General features: G+C 52.3%; 1 protein-coding gene across 1 annotated transcript in view; it reads right to left on the bottom strand.

Annotated features, from left to right (window-relative positions):
• Positions 1 to 236: 236 nt before the first annotated feature.
• Positions 237 to 13,219, bottom strand: part of ACER3 (alkaline ceramidase 3) — an 83,169-nt gene continuing 70,186 nt past the window's right edge. The window contains exons 7-11 of the mRNA XM_060235209.1: positions 8,712 to 8,770; positions 8,518 to 8,619; positions 4,207 to 4,311; positions 1,867 to 1,912; positions 237 to 687 (exon numbers count right to left, since the gene is read on the bottom strand). Of these exons, the coding sequence (XP_060091192.1) occupies positions 634 to 687; positions 1,867 to 1,912; positions 4,207 to 4,311; positions 8,518 to 8,619; positions 8,712 to 8,770 (366 nt within the window). The 3' untranslated portion in view covers positions 237 to 633. The remainder of the gene's footprint in view (positions 688 to 1,866; positions 1,913 to 4,206; positions 4,312 to 8,517; positions 8,620 to 8,711; positions 8,771 to 13,219) is intronic.

The following is a 13,219-nucleotide window of genomic DNA, read 5'->3' on the forward strand; positions in this document are numbered from 1 at the left end:
AGTTTTGGCTCTCAAAAGTCAATCCCCCGATAATCTTATTGGCCTCCGACGCAATGCTGGACTCGAATCCCGCTCTTCTACGGCGGAGTGGCACTTCTACCTTCTGAGACTGGTTTTGAGCACGTAACAGGACAAAGGCCCAAGTTATGAAGACCGTTAAGAAGTACTAACGGGCGGATAGAACGCCCCTCAGAAAACCCATGTGTCTCTTATAAACCAAAATGGACGGCCGGCGCTCACAGGACTCCAACGCTCTTTGTAATTCGCTGACAAACGTTCGCTTTAACCAGCCAGCGATTGAGAATCTCGGTCACCTGCTTCCAAAAGAAAGGGTGTCCGTCGGCCGAGACCAGCGCCACTTGCTCGCCGGGCGCAGACGCCAAAGAGACTGCCCTCTGATTCTGTTTTCCACACCTGGTGAAAGACCCCCAAACCCATTGCAGCTTCTTTGACATGCGGGCTCTCTTGGCTCTCCATGGTTCTCTCTTGTTCCAGGAACAGAGGGGGAAGGGGGCGGGAGGGGAAGAGTTCTTGACAGCGCCAAGAGGTTGTTGTCTGTCAAAACGAATTGCGCAACCTCCCCGGCTGCGTCCAAGGCCGAGCGCCTTCCAGCCAAAAATGGAGAGGTCTCGGTCACTGCTTCTTGGGTGACTCCACTAAAAGAACAGGCCAGATTCCAAGGACAAACTAGAGACAAGGAGAAGTGGGGGTGGGGAGACAGAGAGACAAAATGTTCAGTGAGTTGCTGGAACAGATCACAAATCACATTCCCAGATTCCCCTCCTTATATTACTGGTTTGATCATGTTTTTAGTTTGAAAAAGAGCCGGTGGCACAGCGTGGTAAAGCTGCAGTACTGCAGTCATGAGCTCCCTGCTCACGACCTGAGTTCGATACCAGCGGAAGCTGGGTTTAGGTAGCTGGCTCGAGGTTGACTCAGCCTTCCGTCCTTCCGAGGTCGGTTAAAAACGAGTCCCCAGCTTGCCTGGGGGGAAAGTGTAGATGACTGGGGAAGGCAAGGGCAAACCACCCCGTAAAAAAGTCTACTGTGCAAACGTGAAAGCAACGTCACCCCAGAGTCGGAAAGGACCGGTGCTTGCACAGGGGACGACCTTTTACTTTTTTTTTAGTTTGAAAGAGCTCTTTGCCATGATGGAGTTTTTAAAGCGGGGATGGGGAGGAGATCCCCAGCATTTTTGAGTCTGTGGGCACCAGTTCTAACCAGGTTGGCGGACAGAACCACAAAATGGCTCTTTGTGACACAGAGTGTCGGACTGGATGGGCCACTGGCCTGATCCAACATGGCTTCTCTTCTGTTCTCTTAAGAAGAGGGAAAGACTCCTTTACTCAGAGTCTCAGAGCGGCTTACAATCTCCTTTCCGGTTCTCCCAGATAAGCGTCTGCGCGCTGAACCATTACACCAAACTGGCTCCCAAACTAGAGTCTCAGAGCAGCTTCCAATCTCCTTTCCCTTCCGCTCCCCACAACAGACACCCTGTGAGGTAGGTGGGGATGAGAGAGCTCTGACAGAAACCTCTCTTGTGAGGAACAGCTCTGAGGGAGTTACGATTGACCCAAGGTCACTCCATCGAGTGCACGTAGAACAGAGGGGAAGCAAACCTGGTTCTCCCAGATAGGAGTCCGTGCACTGAACCACTAACACTAAAAAAGGAGTGCGGGAGACTTCAACCAACACTGTGGTGGCAGCAATCACTGGAATGTTTTATTTTAATCTGCCCAGCCGATTGGCTATCCAGTGGCCAATCAGAAGCCTTGCTGGGCAAGTGCCCTAGAAAAGCGTCAGCCGGCATGGCAGCACGAGCACCACGTTGGGGCCCCCAGTTCTGGAGAATTTCAGGCATCTTACCTTCACCTTGGGCCGGTACTTCAGGTAGAGTGTCCTTGAGTACAAGCTAGAATGGGAGGGAGGGGGGAAAAGAAGGTGTCACCACTTGGGTAGATGAGCTCAGGTCCAACTCAAGATCCACCAAAAGCGGGCAAGAGGATAAAACGGCTATTTTTTTCCAGCCCTCTGGGGAACGCAAGGACCTGGCGAGTTGCCCCAGGCAACTGGTGAGTCACGGACCCTGGCAGCTTTATTGGCTCTCTGCCAGTGGGCAACGCCAACACACAGAGAGCCCATTAAACCAACCACCAAAAAGAGAACTGGCATTAGCCGTGAGAGAAAGAGGGGGAGAAGGGAGAGGGAGGAGGAAGGGGGAGAAAGGTAGGTAGAGAGAGAGGGGGGGGATAGAGGGAGGGGGAGAGGAGGAAGGGAGGGGGGAGAGAGGGAGGGAGACAGGGAGGGAGAGGGAGCGAGAAAGAGGGAGAGGGAGGTAGAGAAAGAGGGAGGGAGGGGAGAGAGGTAGAGAGAGAGGGAGGGGGAGAGAAAGAGGAAGGTGAGAGAGGGGAGGGAGGGGAGAAAGGGGAGGGGGGAGGGGAGAGAGGGAGAGGGCAGGAGGGGAGAGAGAGGGAGGGTGAGAAGGAGGGAGGGGAGAGAGAAAGGAAGGGGTGGGAGGGGAAGAGAGAGGGAGGGAAGAGTGAGGGAGAGATGGAGAGGAAGGGAGAGAGGAAGGGGGAGAGATAGGGAGGGTGGGAGAGAGGGAGGGGGCGGGAGGGGGAGAGAGGGAGATGGAGAGAGGAAGGGAGAGGGTGGGAGGGGGAAAGATGGAGTGGGAGGGAGGGGAGAGAGGGAGGGGGCGGAAAGGGAAGAGAGGAAGAGAGGGGGGGAGAGAGAGGGAGGGAGAGAGCGAGGAAGAGAGAGAGAGGGAGAGGGTGGGAGGGGGAGAGAGGGAGGGGAGAGGGAGGAAGAGAGAGAGAGGGACAGAGAGGGTGGGAGGGGGAGAGGGAGGGAGAGAGGGAGGAAGAGGACAAAGAGGGTGGGAGGGGGGAGAGGGAGGGAGAGAGGGAGGAAGAGAGAGAGAGGGAGGAGAGAGGGAGGAAGAGAGAGAGAGGGATAGAGAGGGTGGGAGGGGGGAGAGGGAGGGAGAGAGAGAGGGAGGAGAGAGAGAGACAGAGAGGGTGGGAGGGGGAGAGAGGGGGAGAGAGGAAGAGAGAGAGGAACAGAGAGGGTGGGAGGGGGAGAGAGGGAGGGAGAGAGCGAGGAAGAAAGGGTGAGGGTGGATGGGGAGAGAGGGAGGGAGAGAGGGAGGAGAGAGAGAGGGACAAAGAGGGTGGGAGGGGGAGAGGGAGGGAGAGAGGGAGGAAGAGAGGAGAGGGACAGAGAGGGTGGGAGGGGGGAGAGAGGGAGGGAGAGAGAGGAGGAAGAGAGAGAGAGGGATAGAGAGGGTGGGAGGGGGAGAGGGAGGGAGAGAGAGAGGGAGGAAGAGAGAGAGAGGGACAGAGAGGGTGGGAGGGAGAGAGAGGGGGAGAGAGGAAGAGAGAGAGGAACAGAGAGGGTGGGAGGGGGAGAGAGGGGAGGGGGAGAGACTGAAAACAAGTATCTTTCACCTCATGCATCAGTTGGTATTTGTTCTTCAATGCATAGGTATGTAGATCAAGCAAAACCTGTCCTGACGGTTACTACAGAGTTTCTTAGAATCACGGGGAAGAATAGAGGGAGTCGTGGAGAAGGAAGAGAGCGGCCAAAGACTGGAAGGGTGTCAGCTCCATATGCAATGGCTGTGTATGTTGAAATGCCACTTGCGTGGGTTTCCTAATGGGGGGGGGGGGGTGTTTGTGATGTGTGTCAGTTTCCAGAAAGATATGGTTGGCCTCTGTAGAAGATGGAATGCTGAATGAGAACAAGAAGACTGCAGATATATAACCTGCCCTTTTCTTCTCCCTGAATCAGAGTCTCGGAGCAGCTCACAATCTCCTATGTCTTCTCCCCCCACAACAGACACCCTGTGAGGTGGGTGGGACTGAGAGAGCTCTCACAGCAGCTGCCCTTTCAAGGACAACCTCTGCCAGAGCTCTGGCTGACCCAAGGCCATTCCAGCAGCTGCAAGTGGAGGAGTGGGGGAATCAACCCCGGTTCTCTCAGATAAGAGAGCTTTGGCTGACCCAAGGCCATTCCAGCTGCTGCAAGTGGAGGAGCGGGGAATCAAACCTCTGTTCTCCCAGATAAGAGAGCGGTGGCTGACCCCAAGGCCATTCCAGCAGCTGCAAGTGGAGGAGGGGGGAATCAACCAGGTTCTCCCCAGATAAGAGCCCGCACAACTTAACCACTACACCAAACCGGGAGGGAAGGGGAAAGCCGTCCCACCTGAACAAGATGTGAAGGTAGGAGCCAAGGCCCGTTAAAATGTGCCACCAGGCATGGAACTGCGTCACGGCGCCCACCACCGGCGGCAGCTGGTTGCGCAACCCCCTGTGGAAACAAAATGAGAACACCTTCTCACTCCTCTTCCCCTCCAAAGGGCTCTGCATTCATAGAGTTGTCAGACACGAAATCGCTCTGGCCGGGATGGGTAACGCTGATGCAAGGTTTGCTTGGCTTGCAGAGAGAGCGTTTCGAAACTTCTTGCGTGCAGACCGAAGGCCAAACGATGTGACCGTAAAGAACCTCTGGTGCGCTGCAATCTCCGTGAAGAAAAAGAGGGAGAGGGGCAATCCCTTTTTTCACCTCTGCGACTTTTTAAAAAACCTCCGGACTGGAGTACCTGTTCCTCGACGGAAACAAGATCTAATTTCAAGTCTCCTGAGAGCAGCCAGAACTGCTATTGCCTCATCGTGGAAATCTCCTCGGGCTCGTCTCTCAAGCGGGTTTTGCCAAAATCTGGGACATCCTTATGACGGAGATAAATCACTGCTCACATACCCCCTCCCTCTCTTCCCCACCCCTCCCTATCCTCTCCCCCTTCCTCTCTGACTCTTCCCTCCCTCTCTCTTCCCCTCCCCACCCCTCCCTTTCTCTCTCCCCTCCCTACCCCCCTCTCACCCTCCCTCTCTCTCCCCTCCCAGCCCTCTCCCTCTCTCCCCTCCCTTTCTCCCCTCCCTCCCTCTCTCACCTTCCTCTTTCTCTCCCCTCCCTCTCTCTCTACCTCTCTCCCCTCCCTCCCTAAGAACTCACACTTTGTGGAAAACGTTGATGAACACACCCCATTTGTTGAAGAAGAAGATGATGATGATATTGGATTCATCTGATGAATCTTATAATTTTAGATTTATCAGAGAATCTTAGATCTAGAATTTCATAAGCTGTGTTGTGTCCAGATATTTATACTTGCTCTCCAGCCTCACTTGGACTTGATCAGACGGCCAGGAAAATGGCCTAATATTTATCTGAACTAGATAATCTGCAACGTTGGAGAGCTTTTATGCTGGCTAGGATTGAATGCATTTCCTCCAGTGTTCTCTATGGGAGATTTCTTCAAGTCCCCTTTAGCGAGAGACATTGTATATGCGGGTCACGCTCGCCGGATTCCACCCAGCGTATTTTATTGAACTGCCAACTGTATACTACTCTCCGGAAGGTTCTGTTAGATAGTCTTTCCTTACCGTCCAACCTTCAAGAAAATGGGATTGATTGCCGTTTCCTACTAAATATCGACAACATAACCGATATCACAAAAGCTGTCGCCGAATTCTTGGCTGAAACTGTCCAGAATTATTCTAAGCAGGTTTTATTGCGCTCTTAATCTCAGTTTAGCCTTTTACGCCTTGAACAGACACATCTGATTGTTGTTTGGTTGACAAGTCCCTGTATCTCTCTTTTCGTTACGCCAATAGAGCTGTGATTGGATTGAATATCGGATTTATATCCCATCCTTCCACCTCCCCCTCCTCCCCCCGATCTATTTGCCTGCCGGCCTGCCTTCCAGCTCTCAAACATCGGGCGTTCATGTCTTTCAGCTCTCAAACAACTGTTTATTCTATGAGGCTCTTACCTTAAGCAAGCTCTTACCTTTAAGGTAATGCTGGACTTGAATCTTGCTCTATTGACCACCACAGTGGTTTCGACCTGAACCTAACTTTTTTTGTATACTTTTTTTTGGGGGGGGGGGAGTGAGACCACCCCAAGTTTCATGTACTGATGAAGAAGACGACGACGGCAGATTTATACCCCGCCCTTCTCTCTGAATCAGAGACTCAGAGTGGCTTACAATCTCCTATATCTTCTCCCCCCACAACAGACACCCTGTGAGGTGGGTGAGGCTGAGAGGGCTCTCCCAGCAGCTGCCCTTTCAAGGACAACTCCTGCAAGAACTATGGCTGACCCAAGGCCATTCCAGCAGGTGCAAGTGGAGGAGTGGGGAATCAAACCCGGTTCTCACAGAGAAGAGAGCTATGGCTGACCCAAAGCCATTCCAGCAGATGCAAGTGGAGGAGTTGGAAATCAAACCCGGTTCTCCCTGATAAGAGAGCTCTGGCTGACCCAAGGCCATTCCAGCAGGTGCAAGTGGAGGAGTGAAGAATCAAACCCGGTTCTCCCAGAGAAGAGAGCTATGGCTGACCCAAGGCCATGCCAGCAGGTGCAAGTGGAGGAGTGGGGAATCAAACCCGGTTCTCCCAGATAAGAGAGCTATGGCTGACCCAAGGCCATTCCAGCAGATCAAGTGGAGGAGTGGGGAATCAAACCCGGTTCTCCCAGAGAAGAGAGCTATGGCTGACCCAAGGCCATGCCAGCAGGTGCAAGTGGAGGAGTGGGGAATCAAACCCGGTTCTCCCAGATAAGAGAGCTCTGGCTGACCCAAGGCCATTCCAGCAGATCAAGTGGAGGAGTGAGGAATCAAACCCGGTTCTCCCAGATAAGAGAGCTCTGACTGACCCAAGGCCATTTCAGCAGATCAAGTGGAGGAGTGGGGAATCAAACCCGGTTCTCCCAGATAAGAGAGCTATGGCTGACCCAAGGCCATTCCAGCAGGTGCAAGTGGAGGAGTGGGGAATCAAACCCGGTTCTCCCAGATAAGAGAGCTCTGGCTGACCCAAGGCCATTCCAGCAGGTGCAAGTGGAGGAGTGGGAAATCAACCCCGGTTCTCCCAGAGAAGAGAGCTATTCTTCCTTCCCCAGGGGACTGGAGGGGGGAGCCTCAGCCAATAGAAGGAAGAGAGGCTTGGCTCAGTAGCAAATGCTGTGCGATTGGGAGCCTGGCAAAGCAAGCCAGATCAAGTGGAGGAGTGGGGAATCAAACCCGGTTCTCCCAGAGAAGAGAGCTATGGCTGACCCAAGGCCATGCCAGCAGGTGCAAGTGGAGGAGTGGGGAATCAAACCCGGTTCTCCCAGATAAGAGAGCTCTGGCTGACCCAAGGCCATTCCAGCAGATCAAGTGGAGGAGTGAGGAATCAAACCCGGTTCTCCCAGATAAGAGAGCTCTGACTGACCCAAGGCCATTTCAGCAGATCAAGTGGAGGAGTGGGGAATCAAACCCGGTTCTCCCAGATAAGAGAGCTATGGCTGACCCAAGGCCATTCCAGCAAGTGCAAGTGGAGGAGTGGGGAATCAAACCCGGTTCTCCCAGATAAGAGAGCTCTGGCTGACCCCAGGCCATTCCAGCAGGTGCAAGTGGAGGAGTGGGAAATCAACCCCGGTTCTCCCAGAGAAGAGAGCTATGGCTGACCCAAGGCCATTCCAGCAGGTGCAAGTGGAGGAGTGGGGAATCAAACCCGGTTCTCCCAGATAAGAGAGCTCTGGCTGACCCAAGGCCATTCCAGCAGGTGCAAGTGGAGGAGTGGGGAATCAAACCTGGTTCTCCCAGATAAGAGAGCTCTGGCTGACCCAAGGCCATTTCAGCAGGTGCAAGTGGAGGAGTGGGGAATCAACCCCGGTTCTCCCAGAGAAGAGAGCTATGGCTGACCCAAGGCCATTCCAGCAGGTGCAAGTGGAGGGGTGGGGGAATCAAACCCAGTTCTCCCAGATAAGAGAGCTCTGGCTGACCCAAGGCCATTCCAGCAGGTGCAAGTGGAGGAGTGGGGAATCAAACCCAGTTCTCCCAGATAAGAGAGCTCTGGCTGACCCAAGGCCATTCCAGCAGGTGCAAGTGGAGGAGTGGGGAATCAACCCCGGTTCTCCCAGAGAAGAGAGCTATGGCTGACCCAAGGCCATTCCAGCAGCTGCAGGTGGAGGAGTGGGAAATCAAACCCAGTTCTCCCAGATAAGAGAGCTCTGGCTGACCCAAGGCCATTCCAGCAGGTGCAAGTGGAGGAGTGGGGAATCAACCCCGGTTCTCCCAGAGAAGAGAGCTATGGCTGACCCAAGGCCATTCCAGCAGATCAAGTGGAGGAGTGAGGAATCAAACCCGGTTCTCCCAGATAAGAGAGCTCTGACTGACCCAAGGCCATTTCAGGTGCAAGTGGAGGGGTGGGGGAATCAAACCCGGTTCTCCCAGATAAGAGAGCTCTGGCTGACCCAAGGCCATTCCAGCAGGTGCAAGTGGAGGAGTGGGGAATCAAACCCGGTTCTCCCAGAGAAGAGAGCTCTGGCTGACCCAAGGCCATTCCAGCAGCTGCAAGTGGAGGAGGGGGGAATCAAACCCGGTTCTCCCAGAGAAGAGAGCTCTGGCTGACCCAAGGTCATTCCAGCAGGTGCAACTCCTCCCCCAAACGCAGAACGCTCCCGACTGCATATTCAACTCACCTCAGTCTGTCGCAGAAAATGTTGTCTATGTTCCAAAGAAAAAATCCCATTAAAAATACTGTCAGGGATGTGTAGCCCAAGCCCCTGAGCCAGGGATATACCCTAGAAAGAGAGAGGCAAAGGGAAGCTCGTGAGGACACCAGAGCAGGCTGCGTCACAAATAAATTCAAATGTGTCATCCAAGTGATACTTACCACATCACTATATAAACGGATCGTAATACTAAGATCATGACAAGCGTCCCGTACATAACCTGTAAGGTGCGGAAAAGGGAGGGAGAAGATTGTTAATCATATCTCTGCATCAAATCCTGCTGAGAACCGAAACCCTTTCAGTCCAAGTCTAGGGGTGTCAAACATGCGGCCCGGGGGCCGAACCAGGCCCTCAGAGGGCTCCTATCAGGTCCCTGAGCAACTGGCTCTTGTCTGCTTCCTTCTCCCTCTCTCTTGCTTCCTTCTGCATCACAGCTTGCTTGGCCCGGCTCGCTCAATCGCACAGGCACTACCGAGCAAAACCTCTATTTTCTTCATTGGCTGAGGCTCCTCCCTTGGGGAGGAAGGGATAGCTTGCTTTGCCAGGCTCTCTCAATTGCACTGCAGGGCCACTGAGTCAAGCCTCTCTTTCTTCTATCGCCTGAGGCTCCTCCTCTTTGTGGTCCCCTGGGGAAGGAAAGAAAGAGCCAGAGCTTCCTTTGCCCAGTTCCCTGGCTCCCGTGGGAGAAATAAAAAAAAAAGCACCTTTAAGACCGAGTGCTATTGTTTTTTTGTTTTTTAAAAAATCCTTAATTAGCGTTTGTCTGCGTTCTTTATAAAGTTTGTATCTCTGCTACCTAATCTTAAATAGGTACACCCATGGCCTGGCCCGATGTCTTATTTATGTCAGATCCAGCCCTCATAACACGAGTTTGACACCCCTGGTTAGAAGGAACTATGGCGGTTTAGGGTGACTCTGTAAAACAGGGGTGCCAAACACATTAGTTATGAGGGCCGGATCTGACATAAATGCGACCTTGTCGAGCTGGGCCATATGTGTGCCTATTTAAGATTAGGTAGCAGAGATATAAACTTTACAAAGGACACAGACAAACACAAAGGGTTTTTTTTTAAAGAAAAAGCTTAAAACATGATTAAAACATTAGCATTCATTGGTCTTAAAGGTGCTTTCTTTGAATTACTCCCATGGGATCCAGGAAATTGGGCAAAGGAAGCCCTGCCTCTTTCCTTCCTTCCCCAGGGGACTGGAGGGGGGGGGGAAACCTCAGCCAATAGAAGGAAGAGAGGCTTGGCTCAGTAGCAATGCTGTGCGATTGGGAGCCTGGCAAAGCAAGCCTCTCCCTTCCCAAGGGAGGAGTCTCAGCCAATGGAGAAAATAGAGGTTCTGCTCTGTAGCTCCCGTGCGATTGAGCAAAGCAAGCTGTGATGCAGAAGGAAACAAAGAATCGGGAGAAGGAAGCAGCTGGCAGTCAGTTGCTCGGGCGCCTGATAGGAGCCCTCCGGGGGCCTCATTCGCCCCCCAAGCTGCATGCACGACACCCCTGCTCTAAACTGTGCTAGGAGGTGCTGGCGCACAGGTTTTCAACAGGCTGCTCACCTCCATTGGAAACACTGGAGGACGGAGGGACCTCCTTCTGAAGCCCAAAGGATTGGAACCCCCGGTCCAATCCTTTTGAAACTTGTAGAAGATTTTCAGGAGAGGTACCAGCAGCTATGCTGTAAATTTGGTGCCTCTACCTAAAAAAACTGAGCAAACCTTTGATCTGGATAGCATGAGCATCAGAAACCAATAAAACAGTCACATGTAACATACAATACAGTTTGCCATTAGAAGAAAAATACATGAAAATATAGTAGAAGAGGGGGTTTGCTACCCAGGTCAAAAGTTTGCTCCATTTGTTAATCTTGCTATTCTGACACTGGATTTTAAGAACATAAGAACATAAGAGAAGCCATGTTGGATCAGGCCAACGGCCCATCAAGTCCAACACTCTGTGTCACACAGTGGCAAAAAATGTTATATACACACATACACTGTGGGTAATAGCCACTGATGGACCTCTGCTCCATATTTTTATCTAAACCCCTCTTGAAGGTGGCTATGCTTGTGGCCGCCACCACCTCCTTGGCAGTGAATTCCACATGTTAATCACCCTTTGGGTGAAGAAGGACTTCCTTTTATCCGTTTTAACCTGTCTGCTCAGCAATTTCATCGAATGCCCCACGAGTTCTTGTATTGTGAGAAAGGGAGGAAAAGGACTTCTCTTCTTCTACTTTCTCCATTCCATGCATTATCTTGTAAACCTCTATCATGTCACCCGCAGTCGACGTTTCTCCAAGCTAAGAGTCCAAGCGTTTCAACCTTTCTTCATAGGGAAAGTGCTCCAGCCCTTTAATCATTCTAGTTGCCCTTCTCTGCACCTTCTCTAAAGCTATAATTATCCTTTTTGAGGTGCGGCGACCAGAACTGCACACAGTACTCCAAATGAGACCGCACCATCGATTTATACAGGGGCATTATGATACTGGCTGATTTGTTTTCAATTCCCTTCCTAATAATTCCCAGCATGGCATTGGCCTTTTTTATTGCAAACGCACACTGTCTTGACACTTTCAGTGAGTTATCTATCATGACCCCAAGATCTCTCTCTTGATCAGTCTCTGCCACTGTACCACTAAATTTGTACCACTAAACCACGGCCTACCAGCTCTATGTAGCACTGCTCGCTGTACCCGATTCCTCGTCTGAAGAAGTGCGCATGCCCGCGAAAGCTTTACAAAAGGTAAAGGAAGTCCCCTGTGCAAGCACCAGTCGTTTCTGACTCTGGGGTGACATCACATCACGAGGTTTTCTTGGCAGACTCGGTTTGCCGCTGCCTTCCCCAGCCCTCGACCCTTCCCCCCGCAGCAAGCCGGGGACTCGTTTGACCGACCTCGGAAGGACGGAAGGCTGAGCCGACCTGGAGCCGACTACCCGAACCCAGCTTCCGCCGGGATCGAACTCAGGTCGTGAGCAGGGAGCTCGGACTGCAGCGCTGCAGCTTTACCGCCCTGCGCCACGAAAGCTCGCCTTCTGCAAAAAAAAACACTTTTGTCGGTCTTCACGGCGCTCTTTGGACTCCTACTTTGTCCTACTGCTTTGGACCGACACGGCTGCCTGCCTGGAGCTGCCTTACACGGAATCCGACCTTTGCTTCATCCAAGTCAGTCTTGTCTACACAGACCGGCAGCTGTTCTCCAGGGTCTCGGGCAGAGGTCTTCCCCTTCACCTATTGCCTGGCTGACCCTTTAAACAGGAGATGCCAGGGATTGAACCTGGGACCTTCCGTATGCCAAGCAGAGGCTTTACCGCTAAGCCACATTCCCTCCTCTTCCTTAAAGCCCAGGGACAGGGCCTTTCCGTCATTAGGAGAACAGAAAACCTGCCTTGCTTCTTTCTCCTTTTGTAACTCATTCTGAATGAATGAATTACAGCTGCCGGGTGGGGGAGTCAAATACTTCTTGGGAGATGCAGAAGGGAATTCCTGGATAAGAAATCTCACGCCCTGAAGGCACGGCTCAGCAAGCGCATGGTAATTTGTCCCTGATGCTTCCACCCAAAATTGGAAGCCGCTCCTGCTGGCGAATTCCAGGGAACTTACAGCCTTTGCCAGCAGCTTTTTTTTTTGAACAGCTCCGGCATTTTCTGAACAGACTACAATTAGCTCACCTGGAACAAACGGAGAGCGGGGAAACTAAAAAGGTAGTCCCTTGCACAAGCACCAGTCGTTTCCAAGCTGGGGACTCATTTGACCGACCTCGGAAGGATGGAAGGCTGAGTCAACCTCGAGCTGGCTACCTGAACCCAGCTTCCGCCGGGGATCGAACTCAGGTCGTGAGCAGAGCTTAGGACTGCAGTGCTGCAGCTCTAACACTCTGCGCCACGGGGCTCTTCTATATATGCCAATAAAGGCCGACGATGATGATGACGCCTTTCTGACACAGCAGTTCCTCAGTGGACTATACCAAACAGTGGAGCGAAACACGAGGGACTGTTTCAACAGAGGTGTGGCCACAAGGACAGAATCGAAGATGGCAGGTCGTCTTGTTAAACCTGCCACGAAGTACAGCAGAGGACAGAGGATGACATGTAGCAAGAGAGAAAGCCCTTCGGTGCTGGGGTGTCCATAAAAGGGGAAAGCATGAAGCCATTTTCCCCATGTGAGAGGAAGGCTGAGTCTTCCCCAGTCCTCTACACTTTCCCCCCCAGCAAGCTGGGGACTCCTTTGACCGACCTCGGAAGGACGGAAGGCTGAGTCGACCTTGAGCCGGCGACCTGAAAACCCAGCTTCCGCCGGGATCGAACTCAGGTCGTGAGCAGAGAGCTGAGACCGTAGCACTGCAGCTTTACCGCTCTGCGCCGCGGGGAAACTACCCTCCCTCTTTTCTCATGTTTAATTGGGGGGGGGAGAGGGCACAATTGGGCACGACCACAATCCCAATTGCAATAGGGGATTTTTAATATATATACTATATATTATATATATATATATATATATATATATATTTAAAAAAAATAACGTTAAAAAAATTCTTCACGCTTTAAGGTTTTTTTTATGCTTCGCCGCATCGCTTGCGTGCAACTGACTTAGGCGCGTTGGGACGGCAACTGCTCTGCCCTCACAAGGAAGAGATGCCAATCAGCAAACATCTCCAAAGTTTTTAAGCAA

The sequence above is a fragment of the Heteronotia binoei genome, chromosome 3 (assembly GCF_032191835.1).
Source record: "Heteronotia binoei isolate CCM8104 ecotype False Entrance Well chromosome 3, APGP_CSIRO_Hbin_v1, whole genome shotgun sequence".
Taxonomy (NCBI): Eukaryota; Metazoa; Chordata; class Lepidosauria; order Squamata; family Gekkonidae; genus Heteronotia; species Heteronotia binoei.